The 22,354-nt window shown below is 37.7% G+C and overlaps 1 protein-coding gene across 7 annotated transcripts in view; it reads left to right on the top strand.

Annotated features, from left to right (window-relative positions):
• LOC128227253 (high affinity cAMP-specific and IBMX-insensitive 3',5'-cyclic phosphodiesterase 8B-like) overlaps nucleotides 1-22,354 on the top strand; it is a 101,217-nt gene that overhangs the window by 54,499 nt on the left and 24,364 nt on the right. For 6 of the 7 annotated variants that reach the window (XM_052937605.1, XM_052937606.1, XM_052937610.1 and 3 more), the window contains 7 exons: nucleotides 8,263-8,430; nucleotides 13,176-13,313; nucleotides 15,251-15,339; nucleotides 15,648-15,751; nucleotides 18,876-18,955; nucleotides 20,418-20,588; nucleotides 21,368-21,419. In XM_052937605.1, the coding sequence (XP_052793565.1) occupies nucleotides 8,263-8,430; nucleotides 13,176-13,313; nucleotides 15,251-15,339; nucleotides 15,648-15,751; nucleotides 18,876-18,955; nucleotides 20,418-20,588; nucleotides 21,368-21,419 (802 nt within the window). The remainder of the gene's footprint in view (nucleotides 1-8,262; nucleotides 8,431-13,175; nucleotides 13,314-15,250; nucleotides 15,340-15,647; nucleotides 15,752-18,875; nucleotides 18,956-20,417; nucleotides 20,589-21,367; nucleotides 21,420-22,354) is intronic. The other variant, XM_052937608.1, reaches the window with a different exon arrangement.

Here is a 22,354-nt window from a genome sequence, read left to right as displayed (position 1 = left end):
GCTTCTTCATTGTTTATCTCCATGTTGTAGCACCTACATTGCTTCTTCATTGTTTATCTCACATGTTGTAGCACCTACATTGCTTGATCATTGTTTATCTCACATGCTGCATGCCCTACATTATTTCTTCATAATATATCTTGCATGCTGCATCCCCTACATAATGCCTCTTCATTATCTATCATACATGCTGCATGTCTTACATTACTTCTTCATAATTTATCTTGCATGCTGCATCCCCTACATTACTTCTTCATTATTTTTCTCACATTCTGCATGCCCTACATTCTTCAATATTTATCTCACATGCTGCATGCCCTACATTATTTCTTCATAATATATCTTGCATGCTGCATCCCTTACATTGCCTCTTCATTATTTATCATACATGCTGCATGCCATACATTACATCTTCATAATCTATCGTGTATGCTGCATCCCCTACATTGCCTATTAATTATCTATCATACATGCTGCATGCCCTACATTACTTCTTCATAATATATCTTGCATGCTGCAACCCCTACATTTCTTCCTTATTATGTATCATACATGCTGCATGCCCTACATTATTTCTTCATAATATATCTTGCATGCTGCATCCCCTACATTGCCTATTCATTATCAAGCATTCATGCTGCATGCCCTACATTACTTCTTCATAATATATCTTGCATGCTGCATCCCCTACATTGCCTATTCATTATCTATCATACATGCTGCATGCCCTACATTACTTCTTCATAATATATCTTGCATGCTGCAACCCCACATGCTGCATGCCCTACATTACTTCTTCATAATATATCTTGCATGCTGCATCCCCTACATTGCCCCTTCATTATCTATCATGCATGCTGCATGCCCTACATTACTTCTTCATCATTCATCTTGCATGCTGCATCCCCTACATTGCCTCTTCATTATTTATCTCACATGCTGCATTGAACCTTCAATGTTGTAATGGTAGTTTTTGGATTTTTGCAAATTTGAAGAGATACAATAATGATTTGATGCATTATTAATGGCTCATGTTTTTGTCATTCAGAATATCGTTTTAAATCAAACTGATGATGAATTATTGAAGAGCTGCTTCAGTAACCTAGCTATGATTTACAGTGGCTGGAAATCTGATATCCTGTCTGAATATTTCAAAACTTCTTCCAGTCTGTTTGTCTGACTTGCTGTACATGTTCACTATTGACTGGTAGCTATTAAAATGTGTATGAAAACATGAAGGTGTTAGCATGTTAATGCTGCTCAAATGCCTAAAAAAATAACCCATCAATAGTTGGGCTTTAAATAGCTTTCTCTCATTAGTAGATTTTGATTCAATGCATCAGAGTAAAATATACAAAAGAGCAAAAATTTAAGGGCCATACTTAAAATGGGCCATTCCTTGCAAAAAATAGGGCCATTCTTTATAAAAAAAAATAGAGCCGTTCCTTCGAAAAAATAGAGCCATTCTTTTGAAAAAATAGGGCTTTTTTGCAAGAAATAAGGCTGTTCCTGACACCAGTGTTTCCATGAAGAAAGGCTGATTAGCATGTTATTGATGCACAGCTTTTCTTAATGAGCTTCCAACAATTTGGATGTGGATGAGAACATGTTTCCAACATGGTACTGAGTATGAGATTTGGGAGTATGCAACACAAGCACAAAGATACAAAAAAGAAATCCGCTGGAAGTGTAAGATAAGTTGTAAACCCCTGAAAGTCTAAGATAAGTTGTAAACTCTTGGAAGTGTAAGATATGTTGTAAACCCCTGGAAGTCTAAGATAAGTTGTAAACTCCTGGAAGTCTAAGGTAAGTTGTAAACTCCTGGAAGTGTAAGATAAGTTGTCAACTATTGGAAGTGTGAGATAAGTTGTAAACTTCAGGAAGTGTTAGATTAGTTGTAAACTCCTTGAAGTGTAAGATAAGTTGTAAACTCTTGGGAGTGTAAGATAAGTTGTACACTCCTGAAAGTGTAAGATAAGTTGTTAACCACTGAAAGTGTAAGATAAGTTTAAACTCTTGAAAGTGTAAGATAATTTGTAAACTCTTGGAAGTGTAAGATAAGTTGAAAACTCCTGAAAGTGTAAGTTATTTTGTAAACTCCTGGTAGTTTAAGATAAGTTGTAAACTCTTTTAAATGTTAGATAACTTGTAAACTCTGGGATTTTCCTTCCCAATGTTGTTGTAATAGCACATCACTTAACTCATTTATAAGTAGGCAAAATAAGTTCTGGGTTGGGGAGACCATGTTTGATCCAAATTTGATACTAGATACTGCTTACAAGTATATGTAAAACATGGATAAACAGTGATTTTAAACAAATGTTTAACTATATTGTGTGAATATAATTATACAATGCATGGATGTTTTGATGTCTAGTATAATGATAACCAATAAAGTGCCACTAATTGTTAATGTATAGACTACATTAATACAGAGAATGTGATACCACAGGCCAAGGCACCCATGATGTTTATGAAAAATATTTACACCCAGTCTAAATAAAAATTACACCCAGTCTAAATAAAAATAAAAATGGTATAAATGGTGTAATAATAAGGGAGGTTATTGAAATATGGTCTACATCTGAAGAAGGTCAACCATATTGAAATGGATTTGGTCTCAATGGGTTTAAGTTTGTAACAGCTGCAGTTTTAAGATTTGTCATAATCCGCAGGTCAATGATTGAGACTCTGTGGACACACACTTGTGATCAACTGGTATTCTGACCCAGTTCTGGTCCTTTAAGCACTAGCTTTATTGCTTATTCATGAAATGAAACATGAACTCTTGACTAGAGTCTTAACTGCTTGTGGGTAATAATATCCGCCTTATGGGTATTAAGTTCATCTGTATAGATGTGTGATGTATGTTAGTGGTCCTGGGGCAGTCATGATGACGTCAATGCATTCATTGTGACTGGAGCATATCACAGTAACCATGATTGATATTATGACCTTGCAGACAGCGAATCAGACCTTTTTTCCGGGTTCATTGCCTGCACTCATGTTGATGGCAGGTCAACTTGTACATGGATGTTTACAACACTTTGCTGTAAAATTGAATTTTAATCTTAATGTACATTCAATTTTTTTCGTTCTTCTGCAAGAGCTAAAATTCTGTTAATTCTGTTGATGACTGTTTTGATCACATGCTTTTATATTCTTGACAATATTCTATGCATTTTCAGCACAGCATTAAGTATATTTCCTTTTGAAGCCAGAATGTCTACCCTGATGTTAGAGAGTGAGAGCAGCTTTCATTTATGACATGGTGTGATTAATGTGCGGAGAAAATTAATTTGCTGTTTCATCTAAGGAAGTACATAGCAATCTAATTTAGAATGCATGCTGTAATTTATTTTCTATAGAAAAAAAACACCATCACAGAAAGGACACAATAATGTATGGCCACATTTTGATCTCAAAAGGATTAATTTTTCCGTGGATCAATTTATTTTTCTTGCTTATTAATTTACGAATCAATCTTGAAGGAACAAATTACCATACCGATTTCTTTTCATATCAGTTTTCTATTGAATGCATTTATAGCCAGGATAATCCACATGCCTATATCAGATGTCTACAGGAGGGGGATTGCATTGTGTGATATCAGCTCTGAAGCTGGGCAAATTTTCATATGAAAGACGATCTGATTGATGGCACAGTGCGCTGGCCTCATACTGCCGATGGTCCCAACTCTGCAGACTAAAGGAACAGACCAGCTTTATTAATCGTATTGGAATCAATAAAGTAATTCCAGGACATACAATTTGTTTTATATTCCAAAAGCGAGAAGTAAACACAGGCTCTGGACAGTTTTCATTATAACTGTTGACTCTTCATTTTCATATTCGAGCAGTAAGAGAAAATGCCAGCCGCCACTCGTATTGCTGTCACTCACACCCTGATGAATTACACATTATCGCTGATCATATTTGTTTTCTATACTGAAATATAAAGTATATGACCACAGACCCAAACATTATGCGAAAGTACTGGCTTTCAATAAGGGAAACTGTTCTTGTGTACATCTTGCAAAAGGACCATGTACATCATGCTAGGGAACCACGTTCACCATGCTAGGGGACCACTACACCATGCTAGGGGACCATGCACATAATGCTAGGGGACCACGTACATCATGCCAAGGGACCATGTACATCATGCTAGGGAACCACATACATCATGCTAGGGGACCATGTACATCATGCTAGGGGACCGCTACATCTTGCTAGGGGACCACGTTCATCATGCTAGGGGACCACTTACATCATGCTAGGGGACCACGTACACCATGCTAGGGGACCATGTACATTGTGCTAGGGGTCCACTACATCATGCTAAGGGACCACGTTCATCATGCTAGGGGACCACTTACATCATGCTAGGGAACCATGCACATCATGCTAGGGGTCAACTACACCATGCTAGGGACCATGTACATTGTGCTAGGGGTCCACTACATCATGCTAGGGGACAACGTACACCATGCTAGGGGGCCATGTACATCATGCTAGGGGACCATGTACATCATGCTAGGGGACCACTACATCTTGCAAGGGACCATGTACATCATGTTAGGGGACTACGTTCATCATGCTAGGGGACCACTACATCATGCTAGGGGACCATGTACATCATGTTAGGGGACCACGTTCATCATGCTAGGGGACCACTACATCATGCTAGGGGACCATGTACATAATGCTAGGGGACCATGTACATCATGCTAGGGGACCACTACATCATGCTAGGGTACCATGTACACCATGCTAGGGGACCACGTACATCATGCTAGGGGACCATGTACACCATGCTAGGGGGCCATGTACACCATGCTAGGGGACCACGTACATCATGCTAGGGGACCATGTACATAATGCTAGGGGACCACGTACATCATGCTAGGGGACCACTACATCATGCTAGGGGACCATGTACATCATGTTAGGGCACCACATACATTATGCTAGGGGACCATGTACATCATGCTAGGGGACCACTACATCATGCTAGGGGACCACTACATCATGCTAGGGGACCACTACATCATGCTAGGGGACCATGTACATCATGCTAGGGGACAATGTACATGTAGGGGACCATGTATATCAAGCTAGGGGACCATGTACATCATGATAGGGGACCACGTACACCATGCTAGTGGACCATGTACATCATGCTAGGGGACCACTTCATCATGCTAGTGGACCACTACATCATGATAGGGGACCATGTATATCAAGCTAGGGGACCATGTACATTATGATAGGGGACCACGTACACCATGCTAGTGGACCATGTACATCATGCTAGGGGACAACTTCATCATGCTAGTGGACCACTACATCATGCTAGGGGACCACTACATCATGCTAGGGGACCACTTCATCATGCTAGGGGACCATGTATATCAAGCTGGGGGACCATGTACATCATGATAGGGGACCACGTACACCATGCTAGTGGACCATGTACATCATGCTAGTGGACCACTACATCATGCTAGGGGACCACTTCATCATGCTAGTGGACCACTACATCATGCTAGGGGACCACGTACACCATGCTAGTGGACCATGTACACCATGCTAGGGGACCATGTATATCAAGCTAGGGGACCATGTACATCATGCTAGTGGACCACGTACACCATGCTAGTGGACCATGTACATCATGCTAGGGGACAACTTCATCATGCTAGTGGACCACTACATCATACTAGGGGACCACTACATCATGGTAGGGGACCACTACATCATGCTAGTGGACCATGTACATCATGCTAGGGGACCACTTCATCATGCTAGTGGACCATGTACATCATGCTATGGGACCACTTCATCATGCTAGTGGACCATGTACATCATGCTAGGGGACATATACATCTTGCTACAGGAGCGTTTTTATTTGATTCATGTTTGTCTTAATTACAGCTATTACTGTACCCATAGGAGCTTTGTGCTTCAAATTCAGTGGAATCAAATATTCAAGTCCGAGCATAAAATTGTCATGATTCAACTGTAAGAGACATCTTTTTCATAAAACAAAAATATGTGTGCTTGTTTCACATTACAGTCTTGTTTTTTTGGATGAATATTTTGTGTGGTGTCAATTCAAATGATTTTATGCAAATGAGGAAATTTTATTTTTATGTACCACTTTAACATGTCATTATATGTATTTATGCTTAATATTAAATAACTGTCCAACTTCTTTGTCATAAGCCTATTTAGCACTTCATTTATTCCATTTTGTGTGTATTTAATGTAAAAATATCTCATAGATCACCTTTTGCATATTAATCAAATTTGTTTAATTCTATTAGAAATTGATCTGATCAAAAGCAGCTGTTTTGGTGATTGATCTGTTCTACTAACTGGCATACATCATTATTGGAGGGGGTCCTTATCTATTATCTGCCGTTTTTGTTAGATACCGAACTACTCTGTAACCAAAGTACTCTGTAGTCAAAGTAGTCTGTAACCAAAGTACTCTGTAGTCAAAGTAGTCTGTAACCAAAGTACTCTGTTACAAAGTACTCTGTAGTCAAAGTAGTCTGTAACCAAAGTTCTCTGTTACAAAGTACTCTGTAGTCAAAGTAGTCTGTAACCAAAGTACTCTGTTACAAAGTACTCTGTAGCCAAAGTACTCTGTAGCCAAAGTGCTGAGTCTGTAACCAAAGTAGTCTGTAACCAAAGTAGTCTGTAACTAAAGTAATCTGTAACCAAAGTAGTCTAGCAAAGTAGTCTGTAACCAAAGTGCTCTGTTACAAAGTACTTTGAAACAATGTACGCTGTAACCAAATCACTCTGTAACCCAGTAATCTAGCTGTAGTGCCAGACTCTCGAGTGACTAGCAATCATCCAACCAGATATAGACCACTGACAAAGCAAATACAGATTTTAGCCAAATTAACCTACTACTAGAGATTTCCAAAAGTCACCAATAAGGCATAGTTTCTTCTCCTAATTGACCTTATTATAGGTGGCTTTAGCAAGGCAATCATTCGGCTAGATTGCAGTGATTGACATACCGTGTAAGAGCAGAACTCTGGTGACGCTGGCTATTTGCGTTTTCTGTCAGACAAGAGTCAAGGAGGAAATGGCGTAATCTAGTAGCCGCTATTCAGAGACATGACTTTCTTAGATTTTATTCATTTATTCCTGGGATTTCAGAGACAGATTCAATCAATATTTGCCAGTAAAGATGTTGTTTCCAGTTGCCATTTTCTGAGAGAATTATCCCTCCTACCAGCCCGTCTTATGGAAGTAATTGATAAAAGGGTACGAGATGTCATCCTTGTTAAAATATTGGGGGCTTGTTAATTTGTTGGGAAGATTTATATTTATGAAAAAGCTTGCCTCTGGCTTCACTCACACTTTAGTGTGAAGTTCACTTGTTGGTAGAACCTTGTGGATATGTGGAAAATTGTGTACAGGCAGACGCTTGTAATTGGATTCTGGCTTGTCAATGCCCTCTCTACGCTTGGTGGATAATATGGCTGCTGTAAGCTGTGCAAGTCCTCGTTGGGAGAAATAGGTGCACTAGAGCCTGAAAGTACATTCATATAGCAAAGGCCAAAATGAAGGCGAAAATGAATGTAGTGCACAATATTATGAGTTGTATTTTAACATAATTTAATCCTCAGTATGGACGTATCATAGTCCACAGGCTGGTACTATTATGGCCTGTGTATTGGATTGTCCCTGTGTTATCCTAGACTAACCTAGCATACATGTAAGTGCATGCACCTTTCCCTTCATGACTCTTCTATTATTTGACTTGCCATAGTCCCTTAGTATTTCTGTCTAGTGCTGGCATGCTCATCTATGATTTTTCTCTTCCAAAATATGACAAATTTAATCCCCATTTCCTTCCTTTGGTAGTGTTTTTGCCTGGTTTGTAATGTTACCTAGCCACCTGTTCTCAGTCTGTTCCACGCCAGTTATCGGGTGAATCCCTGTACATTGTAGCTTCTGCTCCTTGCTCTTGTTGTTATTTAATATGAGACTCTTCATTCGGAAGTTGTGGAAGTTTAGGTTTTGATTGTTATTAAACAGGAATTTAATTGGAATTGTCACTTCCAAAAAGAGCCAATGTTGTACAGATTTTCTATCAAATTTCCTTACTTTTTTATCTGAATAAGTGGATAAACTAGCCATAACCTCTGACCTAGGGAGAGCTGATACCTGCTTCAAAAATTGTAAAAACTATCTTTTTTGTAGCCATATCCAATTTTACCCATTTTTCTCATTTCAGAGGTTTGTTGAGAACTCCAATGTTGGGGCATGTTTAAACGAGCTGGTGCAGATGGAGCATGGCGAGGTGTTGTCACGGCACAAGTTGCGCATGTGTAACGCAATGTTCAGCGCATTGGACTGTGTCACAGACTCAGTGGAGATCTCAAATCAGGACCATGAAATACAGGTAAGTTACCAATTGGCCAAGTTTCGTATCAATAAACATGGAATAATGTCTCTACTACAGAAAATAAATACTTCTTACAACGCATTTAATACTTTGTTGTTTTGTCGTGTTTTATTGTTTCTACCTAGGTTGATAAATATACAGTCAACAAAAGCACACCACTTAACCAAGAATGGAAATGTTTATTCCGTTGAAAACATGAAATACAAACAGTCTTCATTTGTTAGTTGGAATTTTTAAATAATAAGCAATTATACTGCCAATATCTAGCACCATCAAAGGTCATTGACAAATAAGCAGCTATTGTCACTGCATTTGAAGTGAACACAGTAAAAACAAATGAAAGTCACAGCCTTTAATTCACAGTATATGACGTTTTACTCTAACACACTTGAAATCTGCATTGCATGCGAGTGTGCATTATCCTTTTGAAACAGGGTGACTTACTTCGAAGGGTGATAGGTTTGAGCACCTTTTCAATCAACAAACTGCACAATCTGGCTCTTTGGCGCCCGCCATCGATGTCATTATTAAACCGAAGTTAACATCGTCTTTCCACCGATTTTGGGTCCATCGTCTTTCCACTGATTTTGGGTCTATCTGTGATGTTGCTCACACCACCATACATGGTTCTGACAGGGTTCCCAGTTAAAATGATTCCCTCATATTGACATATCACCTTCAGTCCTGATTAAAATTGATGTCATCGTTTGGCCGAACTGCTTAATATCGATGCATGTGTTCCGGTATCTCCCTTGCATTGGGTAGTTGCAGACTTGAATCTTTTGGGACGATGTTGCAGTACTATGTAATGGCTTATGCCAATCATCTATGCTGCCTGTGGCTTGTCTAGATTGATCAGGCCTCATAATGGTTGTATGTGAGCATTGGAAACTTTGTTCTATCCATTGGTTTGACGTCCCTGTCTGCATTATGTTTACGTGCATGGCATACATCTATATCATGATGCATTTTCATTGACTGTCAGTATATAATGAAATCATTAATCTGTTTCAACAACCCAAGGTTGAAGGTTTTTATGTCACAGATTTAGTTATTTTTTGATAAGGTAACGTTTTTCTCTGTTTAACTTGTTATATTTAATCTGTTATTCAGGTTTTAACAAATATGTCCTTCCACATCCTCTGGCCCTCAGATAATATTAACTAGTATTTAAGTAAAGGACTATTAATTGATTAACAAACTATTGTCCTGTCATCTTCATGGCAAAATGATTCCCGAGAATTTCTCCAAACAATACTCCAAACTCAACTTGTATTTGCACTGTTGTTACCCAATTTTCTCTACAAACAGACGAGATATCTGTGCAATAGTAATTGAAGTTCCATGTTTCAAGCCTGTCTTTCTGGGGAATCTTCTTTCCCCAAATAGGAATGCATAATGATTGTACTTTATTTGTATTGGGTGATTGCTGTTTTCTTCATAAAATGTTTGGTTGTATTAGGATTTTAATGTAAGCAACTCAATATAAGCCCTACTGAACAAGTTGTTGGCTGTTTTTCTGAGAATATCTATCCTAATTATCTGTTAGACATGGAAAGCCTTGTAAGAAATGGCAAAACAATTTTGTTCTTACAATGTGGGACAAACAGCATGATCGATAGCTTTTCTTGTCATTAAGGTTTTTTCACTATTACAGAAAGTAATTGGTGAACAGGTCTATGAAGAAGTCATTAGCATTTGTATTTTTTTGCACCTTTCGCTCCATTAGTTTATTACGAAAAGTCTTAAATTATTCAGATTCTAATTTTGCAGAAAAATTGTAATTAAATCATTTTTTATAATCAGCCATTTCCTCTTATTTTGAGTCTTTTTACCAGTAATTGAAATATCATTATGTCACCCCTTCGACTGAAGGAAAACATTTTGTTTTTAGCATGTTTATCTGTCTGTCCATCTGTCTATGAATTACAAGTTTGTGTCATGCTAAAGTATAATGGCCAGAGTGATGATACTTTACAGGAATGGGAAGATGAGCACATGTGATTTTGTGAGTGTGCTCACCTTGTAAGTGGTGAGTCATGGCCCTTGACTACTTTAATGAATAGCCTGTAGAGCATCTAGTGTTGCCGCATCTACAAAAGTATATAAGCAAGTCAGGAAACCTTCCCGGAACGTTAAGCATCATGTTGATTATGTGTATAGCTTTTCCGAAAAGGGCAGTGTTATGGCGTTTGACTTTATGAAAATATGGCATATAGGAATATATGGCAAAATATGGCAATCTTTTGTTGCACATATCTCCAAAAGCATGAGAGTCAGAGTCATGACACTAAAGAAAATCTTTACCAGCATGGAAGTTGTGATTCTAGGGTTTTGTTTGTGGCTGTCCCAAGCAGAGATTAAGCCCTTTACAAATAATTTTTTAGGCATGGAGTATAGTGTTACACAAAAGTATATGAGTTGAAGTCATCAACCTTCACAAAGATGGAAGTATGCACGTGATGTTGGTCAGCATGTGAAGTTGTGCACCCGGGGTCAAAGTCACTGTTACTAAAAATAGAAGAAAAGATTTTTAGCTCGACTTTTTGAAGAATTACTACTCAGCATAGGCGTCATTGTCGCACCTTGGTTAAGGTTTTGCATGTAAGCACCTTTAGGTCATTATCTCTGCAAATGCATCATGTATTGCATAATGAAACTTAAGATATGTATTCCCAACTATCCAACTAGCTTAAATAATCAAGTTAGATAACACCAATTTGAATATAATGCAAATAATTGGCCTTAAATATTATTTGACATAGAAATTCTGGTTAAGGTTTTGCATGTTAGCACACACAGGTTAATATCACAGCAACTTTACCGTATCCTGATCTTCAACTGCTGTTTTAATGGGTATTAACTCAACTGAGATGATGCGAGTGACATCCCTTTGTTCATAAATCTAAATAAACTAGTTATTTCACCATTTATTTCTCTGAAGAGCCAATCTCCGCCTGAAATCAACTTCAGAAAAAAAAGGTCAAAAGCTTGTTGCTGTTTGTAAGACGCAAGGATTTTTTTACATCAAAATCTGAGGGGAAAAAGTGTGTCTTATAACCAGTCTTTTACGGTACTCGATCATAGTTTAATCCCTAGCTGCTTTGCCATAAACCAATAAACACATTCATTCTCATTAATAAACACAGTTCAAAAGTTTCACTGAAGAGTAATTTATGGCCATCATGGCCCTCTTGTTTTTGCCTACCACACTATTTCTGATCACTGAATGGCCAGAAATTTAGAACAGTGATTTTAACGAATTTAGTTATGCATATTGTCAACATGTTCAACTCTGATAGCTTTTAATTGAGTTATTGTCTATGATTTTTTATACAAAAAGATTTTGTTCTTACAAATTACTGGTCATTGTGATGTTTGTTATAATAAGTTCCTATACAGTTGGCATATCAAGAGCGGGAGGGTGAGGCATATGGTTTCCCTTGGAAACAATCTCTAGTTTCTAAGTAACTCCTTTGAAAGTAATTTTGTTTTGGCCATGGCAATTGCACAGAATGTAAATAATGAACAACACTGCTACATAACTATAATAAATAGCGTTTTTAACACATTAAGACACAAGTATTATAACATGCATTACGTCTTAAGGCATATTCAAAACAATACACATCTTAATTACAATGTTGCCATCTATGTTAAACAAAAATAATACGGTAATAAATATATAAACAATAAATGAAGACAATTATATACAAATATATGTGTGGAGTCTGAAAAACTGTAACATGTGCATAATAACTGTTGATTATTCTATATTAAGTTTGTGGTGGTCATGGAAACAAATATATTATATATTTTTTTTTATAACAGATCCCTTTTTGAATTTGACAGTCATACCTGAGTATCAATTTAACAAACAAACAAATATTCAGACTAGCGACCTTAGGCATAATGTTATTTATGGTGACTAGGATTATTGTTTGATCTTAATATTAAACTAATCAGACTGTATATTATGTAATTATTTCTTGCATTTCAATACAAACATTTTACAAACAAAACAAATTGCATATCTTGAGTACAATTGTTCCAGAAGAATCTGCTATGAAACATGAATGAACTACTTAAAGCTGCACCTTCATATTGATCGTTTTGACAACATTTTTGTTTTTTATCTTTGAATGAGCAAAATGTTTGCATAAATATCTTGAAGACATTATATAAGGCTGTTGACAAAATATCAGAGTGCAGTCTATTTTATCTATGTTCGAAAACTGATGTTTTATGGCTTAAGCATTACTGATGCTTTAAGAAAATTGAAAAATTCAGCAATTTATCAAACAAATGAGTTCTTTTTTACAATGAATTATCTAATATGACAGAATTGAAGGCATTGATGCCAAAATCAGCTGATTCTGAGACATTTTTTGTCAAAACTGACAATTTGTGAGAGTGCAGGTTTAAGAATGATACCGGGTATATGATATAATGATGTCATTAACTTATTGATGTTTATATTGCCATGCATCTGAAAATATTATTTTGTTTTTTCTACAGTTGAATGTTAAGTATATTTTTTGGATGTGAACTTCAGCAGTACATCTAGAGGAGTATAAAGTGGAAACTAGCTTTTATCATCGCTGGCACTGAAGTTCCCATGTATGTAGAATGCCACTGGGCATCTTGTATTGTATTTCTCCATGACTGAGGAGGTTGTGCAGGCAGAATGTCAGTCTGCATATTGTATTGTATCTGTATCTTGTATACATTGTATGTTGCAGTATGTGAACTCTGCATACGAGAGGCTCACGGGTTACATGATGGATGAGGTTGTGGGGAAGGACTCCCGGGACCTGCGCAGTGACCGCAACAAGCCGGACGTCCATGACAGCATCAGCGGACAGCTGAAGAAGGGCAAGGTATGATGACCAGAGCATCGCCAGTCTATCAATGTACGGGACCTCCAGGGTGTGATCCATCATTATACCCCCACAAACGAAGTTTGAGGGGGTATATAGGAGTGAGCTTGTCGGTCGGTCGGTCTGTCGGTTTTCATGGTTTCCAGACGCTAACTCATGCAAGGCTAGACAGATTTGAAAAATTTTTAGTACACAGGTGTAACATCAGAAGATACAGGTCAAGTTCGATATTGGGGCTGGTGGGGCCAAGGTCAAGGTCACTGTTACTAAAAATAGAAAAACGGTTTCCGGACGATAACTCATGAAAGGCTTGACAGATTTGAACAATTTTTGGTACACAGGTGTAACATCAGAAGATACAGGTCAAGTTCGATATTGGGGCTGGTGGGGCCAAGGTCAAGGTCACTGTTACTAAAAATAGAAAGACAATTTCCGGAGGATTACTCATTAGAGGCTAGACAGATTTGAGCAAGTTTTGGTACACAGGTGTAACATCAGAAGATACAGGTCAAGTTTGATATTGGGGCTGGTGGGGCCAAGGTCATGGTCATTGTTACTAAAAATAGAAAAACGGTTTCCGGACGATAACTCATGAAAGGCTTGACAGATTTGAACAAGTTTTGGTACACAGGTGTAACATCAGAAGATACAGGCAAAGTTCGATATTGGGGCTGGTGGGGCCAAGGTCAAGGTCACTGTTACTAAAAATAGAAAAACGGTTTCCGGACGATAACTGATGAAAAGCTAGACAGATTTGAACAATTTTTTGTACACAGGTGTAACATCAGAAGATATAGGTCAAGTTCGATATTGGGGCTGGTGGGGCCTAGGTCAAGGTCATTGTTACTAAAAATAGAAAACTGGTTTCTGGACGATAACTGATGAAAGGCTTGACAGATTTGAATAAGTTTTGGTACACAGGTGTAACATCAGAAGATACAGGTCAAGTTCAATATTGGGGCTGGTGGGGCCAAGGTCAAGGTCACTGTTACTAAAAATAGAAAAACGATTTTGATGATAACTCTTTCTTGTCAGCAGTGTAACTTCTAAATTACTCAACAGATTTAATTAAAACAATACATGCATGATAAAAGAAGATGCAGTGTGCAGTAACCTTGGAGTTATGGCCTCTTTTCAAAGGAATGGTTTGCCATTCCTGTGTCCAGGCGGCATTTTGGGGTATTTGTCACTCCTGTGACAGCTCTAGTTGGAGGCTGATGCTGGATCTAAATCCAGTAGCGAATTTGGCTATTATTTGTTCAACTACAAAACAACATTTAGATTATAAAGGACCAAAACATGATTTTCAGTACATCATATTTGTAAAGTTATTTTGCTGGATCAATGACTGTTAAAAATTCAGGAAGATAAATATGATATTATTTGAGATTTAAGTTCATTTTTCCATATTTAATATGTTTGCAGAACTCATTGAAGCTGAAGGTACCCTTTAAAATGATGTTCATAAAACCCTGTGGTTCACAAAAGGTTCATGCTGAAAATTTAATTAAAAGGCATTATTTGATATCTAAAGTGCTTTTCTTTGAAGTAAATGTTAGAATTGCATAAAATGTTGGAAAACAGGCAATAAATTTGCTACTTTGAGGGTGTAAATTGAAATGTTTTAGCCTTTAATGATCCATTTCATGGAAAAGGTAATGCTCCATTTGTCATGATTGTCTATAAACTTAACATACAAAAACACTTAAGAGAGTTATATTGTTGTTTACACATATTTTATTTACATGCTTTTCTGTAGGAATTAGAACCTTAGATGCCAAATCCATCATTAATATGTTGAACAGCTTGTGTTTTGAGTGTTGCAATTAGATAAAATTGTTTCAAGATTTATGGGAAAAGTAATGATGTGCAAAATATGACCTAACCTCTTATGTAGCTGTCATACATTCTAAGACATAAGTCTCTCTATATTTCAGAAATGGGAGGGTACATATTACACAAGAAGGAAAAGTGGCGACGCGTTTCCCCAGCACTGTAAAATATGTCCTGTGGTAGGACCTGGAGGGTATGTCATGTTCATAAACTTAAATTTTCCTGGATTTAAAAAAAAAATGGCATTCATTGTTGTAGCAGATTGACTTCATTGTTTATTTTATAACTGCACTTTGATTGGACAAGGTAGACATTATTTACCCAATCATAACTCCCAACATCCTCCATACATTTGTTAGTCCTGTCCAAGTGTTCATAATGAATGACAGCACAAAAATGTGGGGTCAGTCCTCTGGCATGACTGCTCTATGTTTATTGTAACTGGTTCACATACTGAAATGTCATTTCAAATGATTCAAGTGTGTGATGTGTGTTTTACAGGAAGCCATCTCACTATGTGAGTGTTCGCAGTTTGCACCTCGATACCTCAAACTACTATGACAAGCTATTGAAGGACCCAGACTACTTGTCACAAATTGCCAATGGTATACATCACTTTCACATACACATATTTCAATCTCACTTAATGATCATTTTGTTAGATATCAAAAGTTAAATGTTCTTGTTTCATTGGATTATATTTTGAAGATTGTGCTTCACTAGGATATTAAGCATATTTATAAAATACACATATGGTTTTAGTTGTCCCCATTGACATTTCTGTGCGCTGGTACAGTACAGTGGCTGGGAAATACTTGGTTCCCCATTGACATTTCTGTGCCCTGGTACAGTACAGTGGCTGGGAAATACTTGGTTCCCCATTGACATTTCTGTGCCCTGGTACAGTACAGTGGCTGGGGAAATACTTGGTTCCCCATTGACATTTCTGTGCCCTGGTACCGTACAGTGGCTGGGGAAAATAATTGGTTCCCCATTGAACATTTCTGTGCCCTGGTACAGTACAGTGGCTGGGAAACACTTGGTTCCCCATTGACATTTCTGTGCCCTGGTACAGTACAGTGGCTGGGAAACACTTGGTTCCCCATTGACACTTCTGTGCCCTGGTACAGTACAGTGGCTGGGAAACACTTGGTTCCCCATTGACATTTCTGTGCCCTGGTACAGTGCAGTGGCTGGGGAAATACTTGGTTCCCCATTGACATTTCTGTGCCCTGGTACAGTGCAGTGGCTGGGGAAATACTTGGTTCCCCATTGACATTTCTGTGCCCTGGTACAATACAGTGGCTGGGGAAACACTTGGTTCCCCCATTGACATTTCTGTGCCCTGGTACAGTGCAGTGGCAGGGTACTTGGTTCCCCATTGACATTTCTGTGCCCTGGTACAGTACAATGGCTGGGAAACACTTGGTTGCCCATTGACATTTCTGTGCCCTGGTACAGTACAGTGGTTGGGAAATACTTGGTTCCCCGTTGACATTTCTGTGCCCTGGTACAGTACAGTGGCTGGGAAACACTTGGTTCCCCATTGACATTTCTGTGCCCTGGTACAGTACAGTGGCTGGAAAAAACTTAATTCCCCATTGACATTTCTGTGCCCTGGTACAGTACAATGGCTGGGAAACACTTGGTTGCCCATTGACAATTCTGTGCCCTGGTACAGTACAGTGGCTGGGAAATACTTGGTTCCCCATTTACATTTCTGTGCCCTGGTACAGTACAGTGGCTGGATAACACTTGGTCGCCCATTGACATTTCTGTGCCCTGGTACAGTACAGTGGCTGGATAACACTTGGTCGCCCATTGACATTTCTGTGCCCTGGTACAGTACAGTAGCTGGGAAATACTTGGTCGCCAACTGACATATCTGTGCCCTGGTACAGTAAAGTGGCTGGGTAAGTATTTGGTCACTGATTGGTTGAGTGGCTGTTGACATACATGATTGCCCATTGATATTTCTCTGACCTTGTAGTGTTGGTAATCTGTGTCATGATTGTGCTAGTTGAACAGCTGGTATATATTAAATATTCATTATGTCTGGCAGCATGTCGTATTATAACAATTAACTATTTTATAAGCCAGAATGATGTAGGGCATGCTATCAAATCAAATTGCAATTGTGTACTGATTTCTTATTAGCTTGATAAACATTTTTATATTTTTTCCACATGGGCATAGTAAACATGGCTGGGTGGGCATCAATTTATCCAATGGTATATACAGTTGAACATCGCTATTCTGAACACCATCTATCCGAAATTATCGCTATTTCGAAATTATTTTTCGGTCCCGATTTTACTCCTTCTTTGTTTAACTAAATTTTTAATTTTAATCCTAACTAAATTTTTAATTTTAATCCGAAATGGCTAGTCCGAAATAATCCCTATTCCAAAGTAAAAATTAATGTCCCGATTTGGTATTTCACACCTATTGATCAATTCTTATTTCCAACTCGATCATGTCATAGTTTTTCACACCATACTCAGAATGCACTCGGGCATCGGCGTAAGGTGACAATGGATCACAATTAGCTCACTCAGACCGAATGTATCGTATCGGTAACGTGTGACTGACATTGCAATCTTCACGACTGACTATTTCATGTCATCTATAAATCACAAACGCTGTCATTTTCTTAAAATTGTTAATCCGAAATATCGCTATTCTAAAAAAAAATTGGGTCCCTACGATTTTGGATTAACGGTGTTCAATTGAAGTCCTACCACCAGGATATATTTACTCATTAAAAAATATGCAGTGACTTCAGTAAGATTATGGTACATACTTTTATTACTGTTTCATTGCTGAAAAGCTATCATGCCTAAGGAGTCAACATACATGCCATATGCCCCGGCCCCCTGAAATTTTGATTTATCCCCCCCCCCCCCCCCCCCCCCCCACAAGTGACAAGTGAAACCACAGTATGTTAATGAAACTGAATGTAAACAAACAACTCCACAAGGGAGAAATGATTGTATAAATCACAATGAATATTTTTAAAAAAGGTTTGATAAATGCCAAAAAGAAACATTTACATCAAGTAATTATTTTGTTTGAAGCAATGATCAAAGGCAAAGAAATATTACTTTTTGGAAAAGGAAGAAATTAATAATATTTATTCCATTCTCTTATTGTCTGAATGTCATCATAGCTGATAGTATTAAGCAGATTTTTTTAAAAGGCTTTGGAGGAAGGTAAACAAATTAAATTGTCTCGAAAACATATTTTTCAAATGACATATTTTGTTCTGCAAGTGCATTTCAGTATGACATGACAGTGTTTCATAAGAAAATGATAAATCATGATATAAAATAATTCTGTATATTCAAAAAGTTATAGATTATCATAGCAATTAAAATATGTGAATACAATTTTTCGTACTTGCATCTAACAGTACTTTGAAATTTTGCCAACATAGACCTGCTAAAAAAATCCCCCTGAAAACTACCAAAATCCCCCTGAATGTTCAGCCTTTCTGAACTAATCCTCCTGAATGGTCTCTAGACATATGGCATGTTTGGGAGTGGCTCTGTGCAGGAGAAACAGATAACGAGTCTAATGATACCCATGATTATTGTCACATTGATGAGCTGTCTTTAATGTTTAGCATTAACATCAGAGGAAAAGAGATTTCATGATCAATTCAAGAAGAACATTTAATATTTCATACACTATACAAGTCTTATTTGGATTCTGTATTGTACGTTTCAGGCAGTATACATGGTGTTCCCAGACGGAAAGAGTCATTTGCCCGAATTCACTCAATGACCATAGAAGCACCCATCACTAAAGTATGTTTAAATTTTTTATGTACCGTCACCACCTGTCTCATGCAGTAAAATGGCAACTTAAATACAGTAAAGAAACACATAGAAAATTAGCTTTAGAAAGATTTTTATTTTGTCAATGAACAAATTGTATTAAAAGAAGGATGCTAAAATGTACCTTTCTCCCCTTTCCTCTACTTGCAAAGTGTCACTTTTATATTTATTTTTTGCTTTATGTACCATATATTTTCATTTATCAGTATATCAATATCATAAATAGTAATCGCTCTCTGGCTTGATGAATGGTGCAGCAATAGCTGAAGCCCAGAATTATAAATATTCTTGTATTCCCAAGCTAATTCCTCAGTACAAATCAAATTGTACCATTTTAATAGACACACGTTATTTTGGAAACAACAGAATTATTGATTTGATTACATTCAATAGCTTGAATTTCATCTTTTTATTTGTACCGCCATGGGAAAACCAAGTTATGTGAACTCTTTGTTACATGTATTATACCAGTTTATTTCATTTCCAAGAGATATGTAGAATTTATGAAAAGGAAATAAATACTGTTCTCCCCCTATCATAAGCCTGTTGCATAAAAACTGGGAGTATTTAAATAATCATGTGACACCATAACACAATAACTCAATAACTGCTTAAAGAAATAGAAGCAGATATGGAGTTCTTGCACTAAGGTGACGTTTATATGTTTCTTCTTTGCATAAAGTTGGATTTTTCGTGTTTATGTTGTCTGAATGTAACATTTGTTTAGTGTTAATCAGATAACGTTATTTGTAAGAAGTCTGTGGATATTGATGGCCTTTAACTTAATGTCCTCTTGTCTACTAAGAGTTCCAGCTGCCAGTTGCTGTACTCTTGTCCGCTAAGGATTCCAGCTGCTAGCTGCTGTACTCTTGTCCGCTAAGGATTCCAGCTGCTAGCTGCTGTACTCTTGTATACTAAGAGTTCCAGCTGCCAGTTGTTGTACTCTTGTCCGCTAAGAATTCCAGCTGCTAGCTGCTGTACTCTTGTCCGCTAAGGATTCCAGCTGCTAGCTGCTGTACTCTTGTCCGCTAAGGATTCCAGCTGCTAGCTGCTGTACTCTTGTCTGCTAAGAGTTCCAGCAGCTAGCTGCTACATTGCAAGAATGGGTCAAGGATAAATGTAATAAATCAAACTTTAACAAGTTTAACTTAGTGATCTTTATTTGACAATGCTATACCACATTCATTAAACACCATGCTATATTTAAAACATATTTTGCTTTATCCAATATAAAACAGATCTTTCTGTTGACAGTTTGTTAGACAACATTTTCCCTCATAAAATCCAGTATCATTAAATGGGCTGTGCTTGAATTAAATACATATAGACTTTGCCGAAATATGTATTGAAAAAAACAACTTCTTTATCTTACTTACGTCTGATCCCATATTGTTACATATGATAACCAACTTTGATTTTCTCTATTTTGTAGGTCATAAACATTATTAACACTGCCCAAGAAAGTAGTCCACTAACAGTAGTTCAAGCTTTAGACAAAGTCCTAGAGATTCTTCGCACTAGTGAGCTTTACTCGCCTTACTTTGCACAAGAAATGAAGGGCGGGGATCCGATGACCAGCGATTACCTCGGAGGACTCGTCTCAGTAAGATATTTCCCTTATCCAGTCATGTACAGTCATGAACAGTGATGCGCTTATCCTGTGGGTTGGGGAACTCTGTAAACACCCTTCTTTAAGTGCTTACATATGTTTTGCCTGATGACAGAATACATTTGTGGGGGGGGATATAAATTTCTTTTTCCTTGAAGTATGTATGCCAGAGTTCCCCTGTGCAGTAAACATGTCAACTATTTTGGCGCTAGAAAATATCAAATATTGAAATGTTGGCAATAGATTTTGTTAAAATGATATTTCTGGTCTTTTGTTGATCCAAATTGAATTTTAGTCCATTTTATTGTTGTGTATTATGTATGTATGCTGTGCTCTTATATCAACATATCAACATATACCTTCCCAAGCCTCTCTGTTACTGTAAACATACAAATGCTTACCCTATAACTACATACAGTTGTGGTAAACCTTAAAAAAGTGCAAGGTAAGTGATGAAGTTGTAAAGAATATACCTGAAAAAAGCAAGGTAATGAGATTTTAAACATTCCAAGGTTTTATTCCATGAATTGACACAGGTGAAAGCCATTTAGTATAAATGTTGATGCCTGAAAGTCAGAGAAGTGAACTTGTTATCAAATTAAAATAAGTTGTGATCCATGTGATATAAAAAAATCCCTCCTTTTCAGATATTTAAAGATTTGCAGGACACTGGTATACGAATGAATATGTAATGCAAGCTCTAGTTTTAAAAAAACCCCAGCTTTCTGTTCATATTAATGCTGTTATCCATGAGGTCTTGTTTTGTTTTGCAGCAAGATGCAGTGCGGAGCTTGAAGGAGGGGGATCAACCACACAGAGCTTCAGGTACTTGTACATTTATGATCTTGTATGCCTTTGTGGAGATCAGCCACATCAGGCTTCATGTACATTTGTGATTTTGTTTACCTTTGTTGAGATCAGCCACATCAGGCTCCATGTGTATTTGTGATCTTGTATGACCTTGTGGGGGTCAGCCACATCAGGCTTCATGTACATTTGTGATCTTGTATGACCTTGTGGGGGTCAGCTACCTCGGGCTTCATGTATATTTGTGATCTTGTATGACCTTGTTGGGGTCAGCCACATCAGGCTTCATGTACATTTGTGATCTTGTATGACCTTGTGGGGGTCAGCTACCTCGGGCTTCATGTATATTTGTGGTCTTGTATGACCTTGTTGGGGTCAGCCACATCAGGCTTCATGTATATTTGTGGTCTTGTATGACCTTGTTGGGGTCAGCCACATAAGGCTTCATGTGTATTTGTGATCTTGTATGACCTTGTTGGGGTCAGCCACATCAGGCTTCATGTACATTTGTGATTTTGTTTACCTTTGTTGAGATCAGCCACATCAGGCTCCATGTGTATTTGTGATCTTGTATGACCTTGTTGGGGTCAGCCACATCAGGCTTCATGTATATTTGTGATCTTGTATGACCTTGTAGGGGTCAGCCACATCAGGCTTCATGTACATTTGTGATTTTGTTTACCTTTGTTGAGATCAGCCACATCAGGCTCCATGTACATTTGTGATCTTGTATGACCTTGTTGGGGTCAGCCACATCAGGCTTTATGTATATTTGTGATCTTGTATGACCTTGTTGGGGTCAGCCACATCAGGCTTCATGTACATTTGTGATTTTGTTTACCTTTGTTGAGATCAGCCACATCAGGCTTCATGTATATTTGTGATCTTGTATGACCTTGTGGGGGTCAGCCACATCAGGCTTCATGTATATTTGTGATCTTGTATGACCTTGT

This window comes from Mya arenaria, chromosome 3, assembly GCF_026914265.1.
Source record: "Mya arenaria isolate MELC-2E11 chromosome 3, ASM2691426v1".
Classification (NCBI taxonomy): Eukaryota; Metazoa; Mollusca; class Bivalvia; order Myida; family Myidae; genus Mya; species Mya arenaria.
Note: the sequence above shows the minus strand (reverse complement) of the source record. Positions and strands in the feature narration are given on the sequence as shown.